Source organism: Indicator indicator, chromosome 7, assembly GCF_027791375.1.
Source record: "Indicator indicator isolate 239-I01 chromosome 7, UM_Iind_1.1, whole genome shotgun sequence".
NCBI classification, from domain to species: domain Eukaryota; kingdom Metazoa; phylum Chordata; class Aves; order Piciformes; family Indicatoridae; genus Indicator; species Indicator indicator.
The window spans coordinates 14,476,569-14,501,808 of NC_072016.1; the positions used below are offsets into that span (position 1 = coordinate 14,476,569).

General features: G+C 34.5%; 1 protein-coding gene across 1 annotated transcript in view; it reads left to right on the forward strand.

Moving 5' to 3' along the window:
* The window catches only part of EXOC6 (exocyst complex component 6), an 87,499-nt gene that overhangs the window by 28,492 nt on the left and 33,767 nt on the right, over positions 1–25,240 (forward strand). Inside the window, exons 7-18 of the mRNA XM_054382485.1 lie at positions 899–1,054; positions 1,708–1,776; positions 3,592–3,675; positions 3,764–3,810; positions 4,232–4,352; positions 6,222–6,293; positions 6,956–7,053; positions 8,107–8,212; positions 11,783–11,892; positions 12,880–12,991; positions 14,423–14,557; positions 19,371–19,550. Of these exons, the coding sequence (XP_054238460.1) occupies positions 899–1,054; positions 1,708–1,776; positions 3,592–3,675; positions 3,764–3,810; positions 4,232–4,352; positions 6,222–6,293; positions 6,956–7,053; positions 8,107–8,212; positions 11,783–11,892; positions 12,880–12,991; positions 14,423–14,557; positions 19,371–19,550 (1,290 nt within the window). The remainder of the gene's footprint in view (positions 1–898; positions 1,055–1,707; positions 1,777–3,591; positions 3,676–3,763; positions 3,811–4,231; positions 4,353–6,221; positions 6,294–6,955; positions 7,054–8,106; positions 8,213–11,782; positions 11,893–12,879; positions 12,992–14,422; positions 14,558–19,370; positions 19,551–25,240) is intronic.

Sequence of the window (25,240 nt, forward strand, 5' to 3'; positions counted from 1 at the left end):
AATACTGTACATATCAATTTGCAAAAAATTGTGAAATACCTTGAGTAGTCAACTAGACAGTTGCTAGTCAACTAGCAGCTACAACACCAAAACAAAGAGCAGTCTGACTGGCCAGCTGGTAAGGATGGGTAAGACTAGAAGAAGTCTTGAGATAACTGCCTAGTTCTTTCTAAAGTTCTACTAATGCAGTTCTTTCTAAAGTACTACAAATACAGACCACTGAAGTGAGAGCCAGAGAGAAACTGGGACAGATGGAGCCCTTGCCTATGCCACTTCAAAGCACTGGTACTTGGCAGGCTTTGAAACAGTTAATGGTTTAAAAGTTTATTTAGAGAGCAAGTGAAGTTTTCATTTGACATTCTGTTGAGCAGAGTTCAGACTGGGATGCCATTTTGTAACCTAAGGTTCTTATAAAATGCATTATTGATTATTATAAATACACTTAATTGCAAGATTATGCTGTGCTACCTTCTTGAATTGCTTCTAACAGTAAGGACAATAGAGTGCATTTGGCTTCTGCAGCTGACTAGTCACAGAGGCTTTACTGAAGACAGCAAGCACATAGCTGGAAGCTCTGTGATAACTATACTTCATTTAAATGTTGATTCTCTGTTTGCAGTTTATAATCAGTAAAGTTACATTTTTTTAATTTTTTTTTTGGTACCATTAAAACTGTATTCTGTGGATTAGGGGAAAATTATGCTGAAATTAGCTGTCAAACTCACTTATCATCCTAAATCGATTAAAGACAAAATCAGTGGTTTAGACTGAACACTCACACTTTGTAGTTATACTGATGTGTGTTCAATTGCACCATCTGTTTTTCATGTCATAGCACATACTCATCAGTGATGAAATTTGTCTTGCATCCTCTTTATTGGTGCTACTCTTAAAACAGGCACAGCAGCAGAAAACCTTTAGTACCGCTCTTCAGAAGCAGAACAACGTAAACTATAGTCGGAATTCGCATCTAGGTAGAAGCAGAATTTTGGAATCCAAAAATGAAATGACATTGAAGCGAACGTTTGAAGAAGATGATGAATATGAAGAAGAGGTAACTTTATACTAAATCAGTACATCTTGTTTATAGGGAATTTTGTAGGTTTTCTGAACAAAACTTGCAGTACGCTGTCTGTAGATAATCAACATTAATTAGGAAAAAACAGAGAACCCCTTCAATGCTGAAGTCCAGACCAGTTTTTTGGGGGGGAAAAAATACTGCCAAAATATTAGTTGTATTAATGCTACCTTTAGCATTGTGTCTGCGGACATTCAGTTGGGTAGAATTTGTAATTATTCTGGAATTCATTTGCAATTTATACAATACATTACCTGCCCACTGTAAATGATATGTGACGGGGTGGAATATTCTGCTAGCGCTAAAGCTGGCATTTCTGTGTTGAGGATTTCAGCTTGTCTTAGAACTCTTTCAGCTATCCAGTGCTCAGTATTCACAAATTGACTAGAACAGTGACTATTTAGACCTTTATATCTGGTGCTTTGAAAACACAGTTTATTTGCATACAAATAAAACCTAGTACTGTAGTACTAAGGGAGAGGAGACTTGAACAATTATTTTACTCTTTTGTGATAGAAACCATCCATTTTTGTGGCCTTATTATGTGCACAATTTCTGTTGATGATGCATCACATTTTTCAGATTAGATACTTTTAAAAGTTTTATATACTTTTCCTTTCCTTTTTCAGGTTTTAACTGCTCAAGACCTTGTAGACTTTTCTCCAGTCTATAGGTGTTTGCACATCTACTCAGTTTTGGTATGTATTAAGGTGACCTCAGAAAGATATTCTACTTTTTGTATTTGAATGTTCACTTTCATATTTTTCATACTCTTAATAGTTGCCGAATAATCAAGCATATTCCTTCTAGTAGTAGAAGTTCTGAATGAACCAGTTGAGACTAGATACTAAGAGCATGACTGCATGTTTTATTCTCTATGCAGATAAAGGACACACAGCAAGACATTCATTAGTGTTCTTAAGAATATATGTGAAATATGTGTATCTGACTCAGCAGCAGTATCAGCACTTTTGCTTTTCCCCCAGGTGTTCTGTGTTACCCAGCTATTTGAGGGGATGTCACCAGTATTGCAAAACATAGGAATATTCAGTCTGAATCTTGTGGAAATCAGAATAGTAGAGCAAGGGTATATTTTATCTTGTCTCTCCTTTGCTTGCTCAGTAAGTGGAGGTTGTTCCTGTATTCTACTGATTGCATTAGAACATCCCTATAAAATAGTTGTTATACCTGAATTACTGATCTTGAGTGCATAGGATAGCATGGTCTATAAATAATCATAAGATATTTTACATATCCATTTTTAGTGTGGATTTGGGAGGAACAGCTACACTTTTTTACTTGAGAAGCTTGTGTCAGGGCTGACTAGAGGTTTCGCATTGGAAGCAGAATTCAATATTGCTTTTGTGCATCTGAAAACTGCATTGAACATTTAAGCTAGAGGTGAATGGTTAGTATGTCTGATGTGTTAATATGAATCAGAGCACACTGTACAGTTCTGCTGAAACAGAAAGTGTTCTAGTAAATTTGTATCTCAGTTTCAAGGGGATTTTTTTGGTTTTAAGCCAAGTCTCCTTTTCACTTTTAGATTTTGTTAGGTTAGCAGTATTTCTGATTATGATGAAACTTCATAAATTTAAACTTTCTTTGTTGTATCTTATAAAGGAGTTAGTTAAGTAATATTGGCTTTATAATGTACAATCTCTGTAATAATTTGAGAATTTTTTAGAAGTCCAAGTAATGGAATTCTAAATAGCACTGGCCTAATAATAGGCTCATAAAACAAACCTTAAAAATGCTAAGCTGCTTTATTCTGCTTGCATGCAAATTGCATTGTGTTCAGTAGGTAGGTGAGTCAATGTAGCACTGATTTCAAATGGACAGATGGTTTCTACTGAATGGTCATCTTAATGAGATGGGTAGGATGTTACTTGAATTCCTTGCAACGTAATTATTAGGCACAGAGGATATTTTATATTTGAGGACCATGATGCAAGAAAAATTCAAATCCGCAGTCATTATATTTCCCAATTCCTAGGGGAATAAACAAATATTAAGTAAATTTCATGTCTTTTTTAACTCAGGCAAAGTTAGTGCAGTCAGCATTCGGATGTATCACATATTCACAGAAACGTTTTTGTAACTTAACTCTATAATGCAGTTAGTTTATGAATAACCTAGAGAAACACTTTAGGACAAAATTAGTTTCACTTATAGAGTAATAGGTAATATGTCCTGTCTATAAATATTAATATACTCTGAAAACCAGAGATTAAAAATATAAATATAACTTAAAATGCATAATATTGTTTGACAAAATGTAGGCACATGAAAAAAAAATTTATTTACTGTGCGTTCTGTAGGCTACTTGAAAAAAAAAGTAATTTCTGCGTATTTCTTGCATGCAAAACTTTGCTGATGTCAGCTAGAGAACTACATGTGGAATAAATGCAAAATACGTGGCTTAGTTTAAGAGAATTCCAACATTAATTTCAGAAATGTCTTTTTCATGCTGAAACAATGTTCTTGTTTTAACTACTTCTGTCTTGTTTCAGGGTGACGGAGAAATATTTGAAAATTACTATAGAAAACAAAGAAGGAAACAAGCAAGATTAGTTCTGCAGCCGCAATCAAGCATGGTAACCAATAGTGTTGGTTTTGTATTACTTGGGTTGTGGCTGGTACTGGTATTTTTACTCCTAAACTTGTTCTCTTTTTTACTGCAAGCATGAAACAGTAGAAGGCTATAGAAGATACTTCAGTCAAATTGTAGGGTAAGTTTACTAAGCAAATATTTATTTCAGTTTTACTATATTGATTCTTAATTCACACTCTGTTCTTCCATTGCCCAAAGTCTGTCTTCTGCAAGATTCAGTTTCTGCACAAATCATGTGAGTGGTTGTTGCTGGATCTGAGTGGGAAAGAGCGTCCAGATCCTACCAGTACAGTGCCCCACAAAGACCCTTCAGCAGCCTGAGCTCCAGCTGGCATGAAACAAACTTTTCACATTTTGACTTCATGCTGCGTAAAGCAGAACACCAAACCAACCAAAATGTCATCACTTGAGTGGGAAAGAGTTTAGCTATGCTTGTGTGTGAAAGGGTAGAATTTGCTTTAATATTAGAAAGTAACTTAATAATTAAAAAATTTCTTTTTTTTTTTTTTTTTTTTTTTTTTTTTTTTTTTTTTTTTTAGTTTCTTTGTAGTAGAAGACCACATTTTACATGTAACCCAAGGACTGGTAACTAGAACATATACTGATGAATTGTGGAACATGGCCCTTTCCAAGATCATTGCTGTTCTTAGAACACATTCAGTAAGTGAGAAGTTTTACCAGTATTGCAGTTTAAGTCCTCTTACTTCAGAACTCTGTGTATTTAGATCTGGAATATTAACAAAGTAAAAAATTAACCTCTCTCATGTTTTCTTTTCCTTGTGATTAAAAATTACTCAGATTTGCGAGGGAGCCTGCCAAGCTTTTGTTTTTCCCAACAGTATCAGGCTGTGATCCCCAGCCATGGGCTATTTGCATAATCCTCCACTGATTTACAACTCACTGGGTCTTCCAAACCTTCTCTTAGTCCAGCAGTTTAGAATATGCAGAGTTAATCTGCTGTTATTATTGCAATCCTTCCTCATTAGTCTCAACTGACCTCTTCATTAGATCAGATTGAATAGTTCAGCACTGAAAGTACCACCAGGAAATAGTTCCTAATTATCATTCCAAATGCAGTGTTTCCAAAATAAACTCCACCAGCAAAACCCTTAGAGCTATCTTTTCAAAACTATAGTGGTAATATGTTAATGTTAAAGTAAATGTATAGAAAAATTCTGTGTCAGCTGAGTATTTCAGTATATTCAAAGTGTATCCCCTAAATTTGCATTTCTAATGTAGCTGCAATGATGCTGAATAGCTGCATTCTATTTCTTATTCCTCAGTGAAAGCCAACAGAATACTGTTGTTCACTCAGTCTGATAGTAAATTGCTTCAGAATTTATTATTAATATAACTTTTACTATGGGGAAAAATAGAGTTTTATCTTTCCCTTTTTAATGTTTACTAGAAGCAGTTCCTTTGTGAGTGTCATTTTTATTGCAACTGATCTTTAATTCAAAGAGTAATTTGTATTTCATTTATATTGAGTAAACAATAAGGAAGAAAAGTTCAAGTTTCAACTGCAGTTTTATCATTTGACCTCAACTGATCAGTGGTACATGAGATGTTATATATTTTTTTTTAAACTAAATACTTTGTAAGTTAATTGTCTGCATATGGATGTATATACCTACATAAGAATATGGTTAATTTACAGAGTAAAAATAATGTAGTCTTTAAAGAACTGTTCAGTGTCTTGTCGTGTAGTTGATCACTATTTCTTCTCAAAATTCATAACTCCCATGAAAACAAATTCTATCAAAACCCATTTCTAACACCATCCTAGTACAGACTAATATTTAGTAAGTGTGTGTAGTCTTATGAGGCATTGTGACCCAGTTGCTTTATTAAAACATGCCAAGAACAAATATTAAAGTGAAACAGGTGTATATGATCTCTAAACAATACTGTACTCTTATTATGCTTTAAATTAATGTAAGTATTTTTTATTTATCCAACATTGCAAATAGTGAAGCAGAGGTGAAAATTGTATGAGTCCATGCCTCTCAAAATCTGACATTTAGGAAATAACTTAATATCTTGACCTTTTACCATCAAATTTGTATTTTGAAATTATTTAGAAATTAATAATTGTGTTTTCCCTGTACAACTGGGAAACTGTCTGAGGTGACACAGTCAGCACTTGTTAGACCCAGGCTTAGTGTCCAGAAGAGCATCCTATGAAAACTTCCAGTGCTGATTTCACAAAGCATTTTGATGTGTGCTGAAAGTGATGTTCCACTGAAATAAATGTAATTAGGTGATGTTGAATCTCAGTACAATTCTTATTGAATCTCATATTGTAGTTTACTTTTTCAGAGCTTTTATATTACTCATAGCTCATTTAAAAATTTAAGAAATACTTTTATGTAGCTGGAAAAAAGTGAAGACAAGTGAGGCTAAGTTGTTTTTTAGTAGTCAGATAAAGAGATAAAGCTGGAGAGTTTAACCTTTTGTGCTAATATTCTTTGAAAATTTATCTCCCATATTTTAAATCCTTTTAACAAAACCAGAATTTCTCACTTTCAGTCATATTGCAGCGATCCTGACCTTGTTCTGGAACTGAAAAATCTCATTGTAGTATTTGCTGATACTTTGCAGGTACGTACTCTATTAGTAACTTAACTGAAATTCCTAGACTAAAATTTTTCTTTAGATGCAGAAATGCAATGCTTTGGATTTTCTTGAATCATATATATGAATCAAGAACAAAATTACACACACACACAAAATTAATATGTATGTATTTCTTGTGTTGTTTCCTCCTATTCAGTATTATGACCTTAATGTATGCATTCTGGGCTATCTAGATAGCCTACAGTTATTCATATCTGTTCAAAATTAATATTAGCTTTGTAATTTGTGTATGTTTTTGTCTCTTGTAAATGCCTTACTTCTGAAGCAAGAATATCATTCCAGTTGTCATTAACTCTGTAGCTGAAAGATCAAGTGAACATTGTTGGCAAATATTCTTACAATGCTTAACAAACTGACAAAAAAGATTAGTTATATGAGTAAACCACGAGTTAAAGTGTTATTGAGAGGTGAGACAAATTTCTTCTTGAAAACTGAAAGTGTAAGGTAAAATAGTTGGTAAGAAATAATTTAATATACAATTTCCTAATGGTGGTGATGTGTTTAAAGTAGTATAATTTTTTTCATAGAAATGACAAGATTGAATAATAACACTCAACTTAGAGTTAGTTCTGAAGTCATATGTATTAGTTTTTGAATGAACTACTCTTTTAATTTTTATACCTTAGGGGTATGGTTTTCCTGTGAACCGACTATTTGATCTTTTATTTGAGATAAGAGACCAGTACAATGAAACACTTCTTAAAAAGTGGTCTGGATTGTTCAGGTTAGTGTTTCAAAATAATTGTGCCTTTTGTATTGCAACTATACTTTTTTTCTGACTTCAGGGTTTTTTGATAGAGCTGCAATTCTGGAAGAATTTATTAACTCAGTATTGTGTATGAATTTCTGATAGGACTAAGGTACTTATCACATGTAACTAATATTTAGGAAAAGAGCCAGCAAGTACTGCTTCTGTATTTAATGAGGAGAAGGAAATTCTCCAAAGGGACATTATTGGAGAAACACCCAGGAAAGAGGCATCTGTTTTCCTACATTAGGATCCTAATAATTCTGGGCTATTGCAACAGGGGTTTAGGTTTCTAACTTAGATTATCTTAATGTTTAAATTTAGCCAATATGTATATTTCCCTGATAGACCACAGATACTGCCAGTACATCTTCATGATTTTTTTAACGTAGGTTGGTTTCCACCCATTCCTTGGAATGATTTGATTGAGTAAATTGTAAACCCAGGAATACAGCAGCCTCAGACTGTACTCCAAAGCCTGTCTGCAGACAGAGTGTGATGTCTAAATGTGCAGAGATTTTTTATCATAAAATACATTACATGCATTGCAGAGAATTTGTGTACTGAGGGTTCTCAAGTTCTCTAGTCTTTAGTATAGGCATTTGACTAGTAGGAAGGTCCAGAGAGTACTTAGGTAACGCTGTGACCTATTTGAAATTCTATGAATCATCTCTATTGACTATATGTAGCTGTGGTACCTAAGTGAGACTCTGACTATCTGTGTTAGGGTAGGCAAAGTGTAAGCTAACAATTAATAAGTACCCTATGGTTTACACTGCTGTATCATGCTTTGAGTCATAGATATTAAAATGCTGTCAGCTTTTTTCCCTCTCTTGTTAGATACCGTAAATGAGCATGTACAAGATACTTTCGAATTAATCAAAAACTCATCTGAAATTATGATGATTGGAGCTCAACTTTTTGAAGCTGCATACCTAAGTGTGATAGTAACATTTTTATTAATGTATGTGTTTTAGCACTGGAGAATACTATACTGTATTTTTTTCACTTCACTAACTAATTCACCAGGGATATTTTTGAAGCAGACAACTACAGCCCTATTCCTGTAGCAAATGAAGAGGAGTATAAAATAATTATAAGCAAATTTCCTTTTCAAGATCCAGAACTTGATAAGGTAAGGAAAATTTTCATTATTGAATTCTGTGAAGATCCAATTATGGATACTCGGTACCTTAATGATTTTTATAATTAAAAAGCAATTAAAATTTGTAAAGCTATATATATTGAGAGACTAAATTACCTTCTTTGTGCATAATTATCTAGTCTTATGTAAATATGAAAATTAAAGCTTTAGTCATTTGCTCTAATGTTTGAGTGAATAATGAAAATCATTTTTTTGTAAACTAATTAGTAATAAAATTTAATTGATACAATCTTTATGTAATTACAAAACAGTCTGTCTTTAGTTAAATTTTGTTGCAACTCATTGGGTTTAGTAACTGGTATATTAGGTACTGCAAAACTACGTGTAGAACAGGAATCAGAGACAGCAACTTCATTTTTTCAATTATTTATTTGAATATGTAGGGAAAACTAAAGGTGAAAAGACTGTAACTAACTCTGCTGTACTAGAATTGCAGTAGGGTATTCTTTCATAGCCTCACCCATTCTTGCATTGCAAACTCCTTTCCCAAAAAGCTGATGAATGCTCTGCCATTCAGATATGGTTCTGATGAAATTGATGAAGAAGTAACATGATGGAGTCTGTAGATGAGAACCAAATCTAAGAACTCCATGATAGTGAAAGTAACTATTGTAGAGAGAAGCTGGTTTGTACATGATGCATTGCTACAGGTATCTGCAAAAGTAAAAAGATACTCTAATTCTATGATTCAGCAGGGATTTATCAGGCAAATGTAACAGCTGTATGTCATTAATACAGCATTGCAGTGAAGATGAAAAATTTAAGGTGGATTTTATGATAATTTTTGAATAAGCCTCTATGGTGCTTTCTGGATGCTTTCCCCCATCAGGTTCACTTATTTAGCCATTATAATACTAAAATAAGATAAACAGAATGGAAATCCCTCACAGTATTGGAAGTATACCCTGGATACTATTTAGTATGACATACTTCTGCTTACAAATTGCAGAAATTTTTAACTTGCACTAAATATTTTATCTGCTAGCCTCTCTCTGTTTGATGTATAAGCATGCATACATGGACATTACTTGTGTGGGCATGCGTAGTTATATATATGTATGATTAATACAAAGCTTTGGCTCTTGTTTCACTAGAAGGAAAATGTATTCTCTCTATCCAACAATTTTCATTTTGGCTTATAACACAAAGAAGGATTTCTCTTTCATAGTGAGCAGCTCTTTTTGTAGGTATTTTAGGGATAGAATCTCACTGATGCTTGGGTTTTGGGCTGGTGAGCTTGACAGTTAAGACTGGGAATTAGGTTAGATTCTGTTCCCACCTCTATCGCCAACTAGCTGTGTGGTGCTAGTAAGTCACTTCACATCTCTCTGTCCCTGTTAATTCATCTGTAAAGCAGGGAAAACATTTTCTTACAAATGTCTGAAAAGAACTGGAGGACATAATTAGAAATATGACAGTCTGAGATTTTTCTCTTGTGCCCTAGCAATTTTTGAAACAGTTCATTCGACTTCAACCAAGTTTAGCAAAGGGGCAGAAGTCTCAAAGATGATTGAGTCCCTGAAAGTTTCGTCAGTTAGGCAGTAGAGCAGGGAAGAAAGAATCATTAAGTATCCTCACTGAAAGAAAAGCTCTAGTGTTACTAGATAGCAAGGTGTCCACCTGGAGAGGAAATTTTGTAAATGCTCCAGCCTCCCTTCCACTGGTCACTCTTTATAATCTCATCCACTTCACCTCTTTGTTGTTGCCTCAGGCTATAAGGCACTGGGAGGCCCTATTGAGTGGATTAATTTAATCTAAATTTTTATGTTTAAAAAAATTAAATTAAAAAAAAGCTGTGTAAGTTCAGGTTAGTCACTGAGGCAGCCCGGTGGGCTAATTCCATTTGACATCTCTCTGATGCCTTGTACAGATTAAGGAGAACCTAACTTTTGAAAATGTCTGTTTCTCTGCATTTAATATAAAACAAGAGATGAATCTGAATGAGTGCCTCATTTTTAACTGTAGTTTAGGATGAATTACCTCACATTTTACAGGTAAAGTTTATCACAGGAGTTGCTTGCAATGCATTGGGCAGAATTATGATCAGAACTTGATAGTTATTTAACATAGCAAGTCTAATCTGACTGGACAAAACAGTCTTGTCTGCGCTCTACTGTTTAGATTGAATGTGCCAAACTATTATGGTTGGATTATGTCATTAATTTTACTCCCTTTCTGTATTCAGAAGTGAAACCATTGGCAGTAACTCTGTTGCATGTTTTTTTAGCTGCCTGCTGTAATAATCAAACAGAAAGTGTTGTGCCTTCCTGTAGTGGCCAGACACTGTGGAGGATAAAGAATTGCTTCTCTTAGATCATTGAAATTATAAAACTCAAGCCTTGCTGAGAGAATATTGTAATGATCCAAAATAGTTGTATGTAATAACACTTGTTTTATCTGTAAAAATTAATTGCTTAAATCAGATGAACACACTTTAAGTAAATTCTATTTGTTAAAAAAAAAAAAGTTTGCTGTCATTAAATGACATGAAAGTCTGGCACTTATTCCATATGTTTGTCACACCACCTAGTTTTAAAGAAAGAGAGGTACAAGTAGGAGAATGCCAAGGTGATCTCTTTTGTGTTTTGTTTTGTTTTTTTTTTTTTAGAAATTAAAGTCTCCAGGGATTGTATAAGTTGTCAATTATTTTTTTTCTCATGCATTAGCGATAGAGTAAACAGAAAATTGTTTTACAGATTTCAAAAAGTATGTATTCAGAAATACCTATTTGGTATGTGTAGTTTTAATTGAATTTATTTCCCTTTGTCTTTCTAAATACAAGAGCAGCTTTAAAAATTGAAGTAAGAAACATGATTGTGTTCTTGCAGGCTACTAGTATTTCCCACGTGTTAAACCAAATTGTTGCAAAGAATTAAAACTGTTTTGGTGTAGTGAACCATCAAGAGAAAGTGATGTGATAGTAAATACACATACCTGAATGTTCTCAAGATGCTTTGAAAATCCCAAATGTGTTGAACTTCTCAAATATTTTTTTTTATTAGTAGTATTATGTTTTCAATACTTTGGCAAAAAATGTTTGCATCCCACTTAGGTTTATTTTTTTTGCTCTGATTAAAAACAGTTTGAAAGCTGTTTTTCAATGTGTTTTTAAGTTGCTTTCTACAGAGGGATCCAAACTTTACTGTAATTCAAATAAGTGGTAGTTGTAGAGAGCAATGAGGTCTCCCCTCAGCCTCCTTTTCTGCAGGCTAAACAACCCCAGTTCCCCCAGCTGCCCCTCAAAAGATCTGTGCTCTAGAGCCCTCACCAGCTCTATTGCCCTTCTCTCCAGCACCTCAATGCCTTCTTGTAGTGAGGTGCTATGAAGGTATATATCAAGTGAAACAGTTTATAAGCTATTTAAACAGATGTAAAAGACAGCTCAACACTTACCACTCTGTATTTGATGAAAAACAACAAAGCTTAGGACACGTTAAAATATTGATAGTGTTAAATGGCTTTCTAATTCTTGCATTTAATACCAAACTCTCCATAGAATCCATTTCAAGTGTAAGACAGTATCATCTTTCATTTTCACAGCAATCCTTTCCAAAGAAGTTTCCAATGTCTCAGTCAGTGCCTCAGATTTATATCCAGGTTAAGGAATTTATTTATGCAAGCCTTAAGTTTTCAGAGTCACTTCACCGCAGGTAAGTGACAGGAATGTCACTGTAAGGTAACCTGTAACTTCCATGTGACCTAAATAATTAAATGAAAACATATTTTCTTGTATACTTGCTAGCTGTGCTTGTTTAATAATGTACGTGCAATTTGCATATATAATTCATTGTATTTAACCTATGGTGCCCAATGCTACAGCATATATTTCATATGTGTGTATTGTACACAATGTGTATGTGTCTGTATGGGAAGCTTGGTGTGGTAGGCAGTCTAAAACACTGCTGTTTTTAAAAAAAACCAATATTGACTGGTTTGAATTATCAAGAGCTTTTATTTATTTAACAAAGCATGTAGGATTCAAAAAAATATACTTTTCATACTGACCAATTCAGAAATAACGGTGTAGCATTCCTGATTAACTCAAATAGTCTTTCCCTTCTCCATGTTTTGAGTTTCCTTAGCAGTGATTTCTCCTGCAACAAAGCTTGCTGTCTGCATGCTTATTTCCATTTCCATCCCACCTTTTTCTGATGGAAAACATGATTCTCCCATTTGCTTTCCTCCTGTGGCCTCGAAAAGCTTAGCTTTAATTACATAAAATAACATAGATCTGAAATCTGGAAGGTATTTGTAGCTGGTCACCCATTTCTGCACTGTTAAAGATGTAAATGACTCGCTTTCACACATTCTTAATTGATACTGTTTATAATTTACACGTACTAATGAGTGCATGTTGACCTCCTTAGTAACTCATTAAACCCCACAAATTACTCTTTCCAAACTGCTGTGTCAATAAACATGTCCAGAATCTAAAAAAAACAGGTTTTGCATGGGGTTTGAAATTCAGTTAATGGATAATTTAGTAATTGGAAGAGGTGTTCTCTGTCTTGGATCACAGAAGACTTGGAGCAATCAGAAATTAAATGCACACAGGGAATTCTTAACATGTAAAGTTCCAAGTATTATCAGTGTTGTCATGTACAGCATAGTTATAAAAAATAAACTCCTTTTTTCAGCTCAACAGAAATAGATGATATGCTCAGAAAATCTACGAATTTGCTGCTTACAAGAACTCTAAGCAGCTGTTTACAGAACCTAATTAAAAAACCTCATATAGGTTTAACAGAGGTAAGTTTTAAAACACATACTCAAAACTGTGGTTTTCAAAACAGTGCTAAAACTATTCTTGTAAATGTAGGTATACTGTGGTTGGTATAGGTATACTGTGTTGAGATTTATGTAAGAAAATCAAGTAGTATTTGCTTCAAATTTGAAAGTTTAAGTATGTGAAAGGTTATGTTTTAAAAAGCATCAATATCTATTACACAAATAATAACAATGTAGTGTTAGGTCTAGTTAGAGTATAGTTACACAGGGCTGACTTTTGAGAGAGACATGGCAATAAAAGAGTTCTGTGTCCTGTATAATAAATAGAGATTTGTAAGAAATGATCCAAAACCTTTTAGATCTTTGGTTGAATACAGACCACGGTTTAAAATATTTTTGTCGGTTTGTGCATGTACTTTCTTCATCAGGACTTTTGGTTTGATTTGATTATTGGACAGAGTAAGAGAACATGAAACCATGAATCACTCTGAATATTCAGTGCTGATACATGCAATGTTAGTAGATAGCAGGTGCCTGCTGAAATGTGCTAAGAAGGCCTTAAACTGTTGGCACTAAAGCAGTGTTACATTATGTTGAATGTTATTTTCAAGCTTCAAGAATCTTTTGTATAACTGAAATCCAGAGGAAGATGAGACAAGAGCCCTGGGAATTGTATATTGCCACATTAGTAAGACAGGCCATACAATTTTTCTAAGATATTTTCTTTGCTTTTGAAATTGGTACATGAATGTTTTCAAGGATATGATAATAAATTCACTAGGGTTTTTTTTTTTTTGAGGTCTTTCATTACCAAGTCAATGTTTTTCATGTGAAAAATATTAAAAAGAGAAAACTTTCTTTACTAAGCATTACTTTAGTGTTCACTAAAACAGTACGCATTGGGAAGATGTAATATACTGATATTTCAGTTACTATACATTATGTGTGTTGATTAATTGTAAACCTGCTTATAAAAACATTTATATCATGTATAAGCAGATTGTTACTAGCGTTGGGAGGGGAAGGAGTTAGCAGCCTTGTTTTTTCAATTCCCTAACTTCAGAATCATCATTCTGCAGATAATATTGTGACTTACTTTTTTTTTAATAGCATGGTTTTTTCTACAGACATATTGTTATGGTACAGACTAATGATTTGGGTTTGGCAGTGTATTTTCCTTTATTTTAAATTTTTAAATTCTAAAAATACAATTGGATTTCACTGAGTAGGTGTCTACAGTCTTAATTTTTAAAATGGCATCATTTATTTGTAAGCTGTAGTATTATTTCTTAATGGTATTTGAAAGCAAACTTGAAAATTAACCTGGTGGCAACCTGAAATACTGTAATGAATTCTAGTAGCATTGTTTCCAAAAGAAGTAACTGTTTACAAAATCAAATTACTATGTGTGAATCAAAAAGGATTTTTACAAGAATATTTTGTGTTTTGTAGCTTGTTCAAATCATCATAAACACAACACACCTGGAACTAGCCTGTAAATACCTTGAGGATTTTATATCTAACATTACAAGTATTTCACAAGTGACTGTTCACACTGCAAGACTTTATGGACTTTCTACATTTAAGGTATGGTGTATATCATCTGTTACATGACTATGCCTGAAAAGTTACATAAATATCACTATAAATGAAGTGTTTTAAAAGAAAAGGATGTGAGGGTGAAGCTGTGCACTTTTTTATTATTGACGCTAAACCAATTCTGAATTGTTAAGAATTCAGTTGTAACACTGAGCAGATAAACACTGGGTTTTATGTTATTAATATGATCTGAAATGTGTCAGGTCATGAGAAGCATCAGTGTTTCCTTTCAGATGCATCTTTTATTAAGTTGTAAAATGACAAACTAAGCTTAACTGCACCAGAAGCTTTCATAGAATCAACAGGGTTGGAAAAGACCTCAGAGATCATCAAGTCCAACCTATCACCCAGCACCTCATGACTAACTAAACCATGGCTTCAAGTGCTATGTCCAATCGTGCTATGTCCAATCGTGACTCCACCACCTCCCTGGGCAGCACATTCCAATGGCAGATCACTCTTTCTGCGAAGAACTTTCTCCTCACCTCGAGCCTAAACTTCCCCTGGCGCAGCTTGAGACTGTGTCCTCTTGTTCTGGTGCTGGTTGCCTGGGAGAAGAGACCAAACCCCTCCTGGCTACAACCTCCCTTCAGGTAGTTGTAGAGAGCAATAAGGTCACCCCTGAGCCTCCTCTTCTCCAGGCTAAACAACCCCAGCTCCCTCAGCCTTTCCTCATAGGGCTTGTGCTTGAGACCTCTCACCAGCCTCATTGCCCTTCTCTGGACACATTCCAGTGTCTCAATAGATTAAGCTCCAGTTTATGTAACATCTCACATTTCTGAATGGAATTGAGCAAAACAGCTAGTTTAATTTTAAACGTTTATATTATATTTTTTCTGGTTTTATTCTATAATAAAAGTATTTTGTGGTGTATTTTCAAATTGTGTAATTTAATAGTATGAAAGCAATGTTAAGAATGTGCTACAAAACATAAATTATTCAATTATCTTTCTAGAATTCCTATTTTATTTGCATGTCCTTTATATACAAAATAATGCTTGTTAAAATGATTATTGTGAACTTCACTGCTTCTAATGTGTGGCAACTGCTTGCCTGCACAAGGTGTACTTTCTCTCACATTTTTGAAAAAGATAAGTAAATTATAGGTGATGTGTACTCAGCATAAACAATTGCAATTTCAACAGCGTGGCAAGAATTGTAACATGAGCATAAAATAATAATAAAATCTAAAATGTTGTTTTGTTTCATCATATCTGGCTCTTCACCTCTTTAGAAGGTGAAGTCCTCCTAGTTGTTCTTGCATTTGTCTATACAAAAATTCTGAAGGATTCTGTGTAGAGGAAACTAAAGCAAAAGTATGAAGTGACCGGTATAGATAGTCACATCTGATGTCCTTGGCAGAACAGAAACCATACCTTGCCCATGAGGTCTCTCTCCACAATTTATTCAATAGACCTTAGTCCTTTCTCAGTTGAAAGGCTGTAAAAATGTACTGTTAACAAGAAACCTGCATATAAAGCTGGAATTGCTGAAAACAACTTACACGTGTAATGTCAAATGACTCAGATTTATCCCTAAAATACATAAGTCAAAATTCTAATCCTTGCTCAGGCTATTTTATGTAGTAATGACCTTAGTAAGCTCTAAACCAAGGTCCCAACAGCTGGACTAGCTATGCTGAGTGCAAACATGATTTAGTTTCAGACCTCTGAATGATCCTGCACCAGAAACCATCCCGTGCTGTGGCACAGGTGTAAAGGTGCTTGGAGGTCCTTCATGCTTCAGTGCCAGGTACTTCTTTAAAACACCAGATGGTTGTTTTACACCAAAGAAACGAGTTTTGCTATTCATATATATAAAATACAGTCAAAAAATGTTTCGTTGACCGAATCTGGCTGAGTAGCTTTTTTGGTTCATAGTAAAAGCGAGTATGTGTACTTGGGAGGGTATTTTGGGGTTTTCTTTATGAAGAGTAATCTTGTAAAGGTTACCTTGGGCTGTTAAATCACTGTGTACGTTACTGCCTTAGCTTCTTAGTTGCAGAAGTTTTTGAAAGAGAAAAAAAAGTAAAGTCATCAAGGATTCCAGTGCTGCCATGGCTTGAACTTTAGGTATTTGGAGTTTTTTTCAGTGTACACTGAAACAAGAGAGGGTGATTTCTTGTATTTATAGGATGAAGATGGTTAATCCTGTTGCAAGTTTTCTGTACTCCATTTTTTCTTTTGATACAATATGTACCTTGTACTACAATCATATCCCCTCTGGCATAGAGGTTAAAAGGCAGGTGAGGTGGAATAAGACATCATCATTGCAAAACACTTCATATTTCCAGTTGATTGCCAACAATTGTCCCATTACATGCTTTTTTTTCCCTAAGGATTTAATGAATAAAGGTGAGACAGAAAGCTTCTATCCTAGCAACTGCCCTACCAGTAGTTTTACTAATTTTGCCCTTTTCCTTAAGATCTAGGCTACCTAGTTTACTTGTTGTGTACTAAAAGTGTATGTGTGTCTTTGATTTTACATACATATAGATATTTTTGCGTAAGGTCAACCCACAATCTTTTTATCATTCAAACAATGCAGCCTTAATGCAGCCATAGGTTTTGATTTCATTAACAGTCAAATGTTTTTTATCCTGTAATTTCATTTAATAAATGCAGTTGAAAGTTTGAGTTCTGTTTTGTGCTGATTGCTTATGCTGTAAGTTATGCTTACCTATCATACAAACTATCTAAGTTCTGTTGGAGGGAATCTGTGTTTAGTGAGCTTATTATCTATGTATTTTGAAAAATACAGAATGAACACTGACAAATGTGTAAGAATTTTTATTATTTTTATTTTAAAATTATTTCTCTCCTGTTTCTTTCCCTGGAAAACTTGTTAGCACAACATCCTCCACTTATAGTAGAAAATTCTTTCCTTGTTAATCCTTCTTTTTTTTCCCTCTCTATTGTAATGAAAAACTGCTTGCAGTTCCCAAACTAGGCCCTCACAGAGTTTGGTATGTTCTGCTGTTATTAAATCCATCTCCTGGTGGCAAATCATGTCACCTCCATTCTTTCTGAGTGGTCAAAAATTTCCTTTTATTTGCAGCATTGATCACATTTACATTCCATGAGATGATCTTCTAAGTACATCTACACTGTATTTTTTTTAATAGAAGCCTTCAGTCCTATCTCATGGCTACTATTTTAGAGGGCTGTTTTTCTCATTTTATTTTTGTCCACAAGATTTCATTGTAAGATGTCCTTCAAACTTTCCATGGGTAGAAATTAGAAAAGAACAAAACATCAACATTTGATTCATTTTACCATATTAATAATTATGCTGCTTTCAATATTTGTAGTCATGTTTTCCAGCTCTGGGTGACTATTGCTTTCCTTTGTCAAAAATCAGCCAGCTGCCCTGCTGGTACAGATGGATTTGCACATCTAGCTAACAGAAGTTTTTGGGCCCAGGGTCTCAGTATTAAGCTGTGTAATGTCTGTTGAAGAGTGAGATACACAGCATCAAATTCTGTGCAGGGCTTCAGGACATCCTCTGAGAGAAAAGAATTTACCCCTTTCACTTTAAAACAGGGGAAAATCCGATGAACTTTCAAAAGGTTTTGATACAATCCTGTCATCAGGTTAAAGAAGAGATGGAATTAATTCGTCTGCCTATAGGAGACATCTCAAATCTGAATATTGCTAACTCACACTTTCTTGACTTGGTATGGGATTCACAGTGCTGCTTCTCAGAAGTAATTTTTAGGTTTGAAATCCAGCTGCTTAATTCTTCATTGTTTTCTCAGGGAACAGCAACACGCCTTGTTTAAAGTACTGGCAGCATGCTGCTCCAATTATAAACCAATAACCCAAGCAACTTAAAAGGTAGCCAAAACTAGGCTTCCAAAACAAGACGAGAAGGACTACTCCTGCCCTTGCCAGTAAACAATTTTGACTGGTAAAGATGGTACAACTGCTCCATAAATTATTTAGTTTTTAAGCAAAAATCCCCCAACAAGCTCAAACAAACAAAAAATCCAAGCAATTGCATTAAAACTAAGTGGATATTTGCAAGTCCCATCATTACAGATTGTTGAAACTGAGGTCTCATTGTTAATTAGAAACCTTAAATATAGGCTTGACTTTAACTGGAGCTTTTGTAGTCATAGCCATCTACAAAATAGTGGATGTCAGCATATTCCTTTACTTGACATGTTAACAGATTGCCAGATTCTTGTGTATTGGATTGGGAGAACTGTTCTGTGAAGGCTTTTACAGGTTGGTTTGGTAGTAAAAATGCTGGGTTTTGGGAATCATACTTTGATATTTATACATGGCAGGGCCACATGCTTTCTTGCTTCCTCATGTCCTTGTGGCCTCAGGCCTACCTGAAGATTGGATTTGACACAGTGTGATGCTGCCTTTATTCTCAGATCATTTTGATTATTTTTTTTTCTTTGTGCCTTTCTTATTTACACTTTTCTGAAGTGTCATGATTTTGAACTGCTTCCTCATAGAGGAAACTAACAATAGGAATTTCATCCGCTTTTATATTGTTCCAGTATATCCAGCTTATTTTTACTCTCTAAAAACCTTTAGCAACTGACCACTTCACATTAAGACATTAATTACATAAAACCCATATGACTTATAGACCTATAGCCATTATAGATAAAATAATTACATTCTTTTATTATTTTCTTTGTAAAAGAGGGCAAATAAACTTTGTGCTAAGGTTGATAAATTTGTAAGGCTGAATTAAAGGTGATGCTTCTGAAGAAAGAAAAGTGATTATTTTGTTTCCAAATTCAAATTCTGACAACTGCACACAATTTTTATATTTTTTTCAGGATGCAAGGCATGCTGCAGAGGGAGAAATATACACAAAACTTAACCAAAAAATAGATGAATTTATTCAGATTGCTGATTATGATTGGACAATGTCTGAATCGGATGGAAGAGCCAGTGGATATTTAATGGACCTTATTAACTTTTTAAGAAGCACGTTTCAAGTTTTTACTCATTTACCTGTAAGTGTTCAAAATCAAGTCTAATGTCAAACTATTGGAGCATTATTTTATTTTAAAATACTGGCATTTTGAAGACAAATGTGATTTTTGAATTGTGCACATGCTACAGATTTATTTTCAGACGTGTTTCAGAATGTTGGTGACGCTTAGCTGTGGTAATAATTAGAAACTATTCAGTAATATTGTTAAGAACAACTAATTTACAAATAGTATAAGAATTCATGCAGTTTTCTAGAGCATCAGATGGCCTTTTTAATTAACCATGTTGGTTCTGACATGTATGGATTCAAACAGTGCAGAATTGGTGCAAATTGTATTTGTGCATAAGATTTTGGAGGTCTTGATTCTTCAATGTTATGTTTAGGTAATTTTTTTTATCATAGGAAGTAATTTGACTCTAGTTAACTGAACTTCAATGAAGTGAATCCTTATTCATATTCAAATATAACTTGTGTTATTTTTTCCCAAGGAAAAGGGAGATGTTAATCTGTTTTGTGTACTGTTTGTTACATTCTGTTGTCTGATTTCCCCTTGCTTTAAGACAGACTATTTCTAGTTTGATTTATCATCATAGTGGTTTGCAGAACTAGAGTAATTTCAGTAAATCTTTCAAGCTACATCCACTTTTTATCAGCTTGTTCTTGGATGCTACTGTCTCGCTGTTGTTCACGTGGTTTACCCATCTGCCATGCCTGTCATGTCCCCAATGCATAGAATGTTTTGAGGATCCAGACTGGAAGCAGAAGATAATTTTTTTATGTGCGCAGCAAGGTGTTGAACTTGCAGATGTAGTGTGCTTATCTAATCTTCCAGATCACATGTGAAGTGGCTGTGATTATTCAGTCTCCTTTTTTTAACTGACCCAAAGTCGTAAGCCACTCAAAACATATCATGTAAAATTGATGTGAATGTGATGTGAGACATGCTTCTGTGCCATTTTCTGATAAAGCATTTTCTGATAAAGAATAGCAAGTTTGTTAGATAATTAAATTCATTATAACTTAACATATAAAGCAGTATGAACAAATGGCACTGCTTCTTCATGGCTACATGCAAATAGCAATTAAAGGCTGTGGAACTTCCAGAGGAGGATGCACAGAAGTCTGTCATGTATGTATGTTATGGTTTAGCTTTTCAGAAGTGAGCCACAGACAGAACAAAGTAATGTGTTAAATGGGATGGAAAGAAGCAGCTGTGGCAATAGGACTTGAAAAGTGTGAAAGGAATAGAAATGTGCCTGGGGGCACAAGTCCATCTTTGACAAAATCTAGTTCCTGTAACAAGGTTATTCTGTAATTTCAAACTCTGGTCAGGTAACAAGCAGGATACAGAACTGTATGGACAACTAGTCTGGTCTGGCAAGAGGATTCTTGTAATTTTTTAACTTATGTTGTATTTCATTCCCTGTTCTGGCTTGGCCAATTGTAGAAACATGCAGTCCTGTGACTGCTGCTGTGTATGAGCTGTGGAAGTTACATGAAAATGTGTACACAGTTTCATTATGGTGATTCTGCTTAGATTGTAGGTTACTGTCATTAAGAGAATACTTTTAGTAAAAACATTTTCAAAGACAAGTCCAGGGCTAGCATCCATAACTCAGAAAAATATTAAGTACTTTTGAGTGTTAAACTAAGCTAGATTCTCATATGCTATAGTTTAGATCAGGAATGGATTTAGTGTTTATTTTCGTTAGTGGATTATTCGATTAATGTCACAGTGTCATTTCCGTAATAATTTTTGTATGGCTGGCAGAAACATCCTACTGCTCAAAATACTTTCTCAGAACCATTTCTGTATTTAGAAATCAAAGAACAAACGTACTAGCCACTGGCCATAATTCTGATAAGTAAAAGGGCAGGACAGGTACAGGAATCTCTTCCAACCTTAGTGTATCTGATCATATTAAAGTGCATTTTACTAGGGCTAGTTGGCTACAGTAGTTCTCCATAGTCTCATTCAAGGGTTGGTGATTTTCTCTTTGATATTGTTTCAAACTCTACGCTGTTCTTGCAGAAGGGTTATAATATGTTCTTTAACAGTTTTTGTTGCAGTTTTTTGGTTCCTGTTGTAGTCTTGCTTTATTTATTTGTATGTGTAAGCAGTGCAAATGCAGAGGGATGTGTCGCCTTTTGTGGTTCCATGTGGGGCTATACTGACGTATTTATGTAACGACATAGGCATAACTTTTTAAAAAATACATCTTATGTTAAATATCTGTTTAATGCAATTTGTATTATTTGTATTGGAACAGTAGAAATCTAAGTCATTTAGAACATGATCTCAGTTTTCCTGCACCTGCATGCTTCATGGCACAGTTTAGGTGGGGTCTGAAATCTCTGCTGGACTGCTGGAAATGTCTTGTGTGTCTGAAGCTTTATGATTTTTGTTATCTTAAGTTTTCTTCTCTGTGTTTGTTTACTGTACTTAAGCAGTTTTGGAAAAGAAAATAGGTTTATTCCACCCTACAGTTATATTACCATTAGATTTATGTTAAAACATTAATGGGCCATGTTACATCCGGATTCTTAGTGTCCTGAGCCATTTTAAGTCTTTCTTGAGCAAAGTGTGTTAATAAGCTTCTGTAAGCCGAGATGGTAAACATGGTATTTATTTTTTAACCTAAGTATTTTGGGATATGTTATTTCTTATCATGAAAACTTTCTGGAAAGGCATATTAACAGATGCTTTGTCATTTCAAATTTCCTACTTCAATATTCTGGCATGCAGTTCCTTATTACAGAAAAATATTCTATTTCCCAATTAACATTATTTAAATAATAATCTCTTTGTTATGCATTGAAAAATACTGTGTAGGTTCACAGATTTAAAAAATATATAAATATATATTATATATATATAAATTAAGGAATTATGTAGCTGTAATTATTCTTTTTGGAAGCTTTTCCTTACCTTTTATTGCTGCCAATTTTTTATTCTTTTTTTTTTTCTTGATGTTGACAGTACATCTTAATTTTTTTGTTTTGATTGCCTTACTGGTTTCCTTCTCAGAATAACAACAATGACCATGCAGCTATGTCGGTAAGTAGATGCAAGATGAAGAAAAAGCATGTGAACTGAAAAACTATGAACTGCCTGCAGGCTTATTGCTTCGATTTTAAATAATTTAATAAAAAGATCCCTCTGTTCTGCTGATGACTTGCTGTGTACCTTGTGTGGCTGCATGTGGGAATCAGGCTAATGACTAACATTGGGTTTTTGTACAGTGGGACAGTAGGAGCCCTAAAAGCCTTACAGAGGGTTTTCTGGGGTACGTCTTGCATCCCAGATGAGATCATTTAGAGGAGACTATGAGACCTTTCAGAAGAGAGGTCAGGTATCAAAATGCAGCTAGGAGACATGCATACAGAATAAGGGTAGAGTGATGTAACAGAATAAAGAACCAGTGCAAGTTCCATCGTCTCTCTGCTACATCTGCCTGGGGTCAAGGGAATATGTGTGCTTAATTAAAAAAAAAAAAAAAAAAGGTAATGGGTCACATTTAAGAATTCTTCCAAGCCCTGATTATCTTCAGGTCATCAATTTTTGTATAAGGAGTTTATTTTGATTTGGCATAAGCATTTCCATGATAATGAAGATGTTGAAATTAGTGTTATTCTGTTAAGAGTGGCTTCCAAATACTGAATTTCTGAATGTACTTTTCTCATTTTTTTTCTAATTGTATTGTTGGATCTTGTTCACTTTAGCAGTGTATAGGAAATAATGTATACTGTGCTGTTCACTGTTGAGGTGAACAAATATGTAAGGCATTTAGATTACATAAAGTGAGAATAACCTCCTTTATTGCTACAATTTGTAAAGTAATTGACTGAGTAGCTCCAGTGGATCTGGAGACTGGATCTTGCAGTTGTTCCAAGTTGTTAGGAGCCTAGAGCACATCAGTTGTAAATGAAGGTTTAGGGAGGTGGATTATTTAGTCTGTTAAAGAGAAGGCTGAGGACGGATCTAGCGGCAGTTTACAACCTTTTGAAGAACAGATACCAAAGTAATGAAGCCAAACTTTTCGTGCTACCCCTGGCAAACTGACATATGACTTATGGGCACAGGTAGAAGCTTGGGAGGTGAAGCTTTGACATTAGTGAAAAAGTTTGTGTGAAGAGAGTAGTGCAGTGCTGGAGAAAGTTACCCTGAGTTGTTATTAAGGACATGCATTTTTTACTTTTTATTTTGAATAGTTAAAGAAAAAATTTACCTTTTCAGATCAGCTAATTTGAAATTATAGGAGGGGTGTATGTATTTTTAATCAATGTTTGGTACTAGGTGAAGTTTTATTCTAGATATGTGTTTTGTCAGTACAGAATTAGTATGGGACAACTCTTTGGAAAAGAATGACTATTGAAAAGTAACAGTTACAAATCACTTGAATTCAAGTAGGTTTGGGGTTTTTTATTATTTCAGTAGAATCTGGGGCAGAGACTGGAAGTAAGATTGATTCTTAAAAATCCTATTACTGTTTTTTAGTATACTTGTATTTTATCAATGGTTAAAAAACTGGATTTTGGTCCTGATGTTAAGTAATGTAATGCTTTAGTTACTGTGACTGATAAAATCTATATTATTTTGTTTCTTTGCATTTTCAGAAAGCTTTTCATTGTGTCATTTCATAATATTAAATTAATTCTTTGGCTTAACTTCTTAGATTTAACAGACAAGTTTTGTTATGTCCTTTTATGCTGATGGTGGCAGTTTGTGTTATTTTGTTTCTGTGATTGGCAGCAAAAGCCTAATTTCACAGCTTGCAGTGAGGGTGAAGGGGTGGTGGTTTTCTGCAGCTATATTCAAAAACTGTCAATCAACAGCCTCCACAGGCTACTTAGAGAATGGGGTTTCTTACCATTTTCTCCAAATGCTGCTTCATGCTGTCTTTGATTGGCACAGCCTGGCAGGGAGGATGGATGAATCTGTCACTGGCCAGTTAATTGTGTTGCTGGTCTCAGCCTGACATCAGGTCTTTGACTCTTAAATGGCTCAATACAAAACAAATTAGCAGATTGTAGTCATATTTCTCATTCTATATGCTTTGACTTTGTTGAATGCAGTCCATAAATCATATTGACTGACACCATAGTGAATGATGAAAGCTGCTTTTGAGACAGCTAGCATGGGTCTTAGAAAGCAGTACTGCAGTGGTGCCATGGAAGGATGCATACAGCTGACCCTCTGGGAATTTCCTAGGAGCCAAATGTCTCTTTGCTGCAATTGTTCTTAGGAGAAAAGCTATTGGGTCCTATAAAAAAGGATTTAATATGTCAGCAAATTCTCTTTACAAGCTCCTTTGAAATATAAGAAGTTTGTCTAAGAGTTTTCTCTTTTTACAAACTTGTATTTCAGCAAAATGTGAAGGCTGGGTGAAGAAAATAGTTGCCTTTAACACTGTTAGCAGGTGTTTTTGCTTATAGAATAGGGTCCTTGTTTCCTGAACTTTACATTAGTTGAGTGGAAGAATTGGTTTTGTAGATAGCAGCAGTTAGCATAGGCACAGCTGAGATAATGGTGATGTTTCCAAATGGGAGGCAACTGGAGTGAGTGCAAGAAGCCTGCTAAATCTCTGTATGCTATTGAATATAGATATCTAATTGCTAGATACAGTAATTACACACCCTCAAAAAATAATAATAGTAATTTAGAAAAAAAAAACAAAACACCAAACTGACAAAAAAATAGACATTATC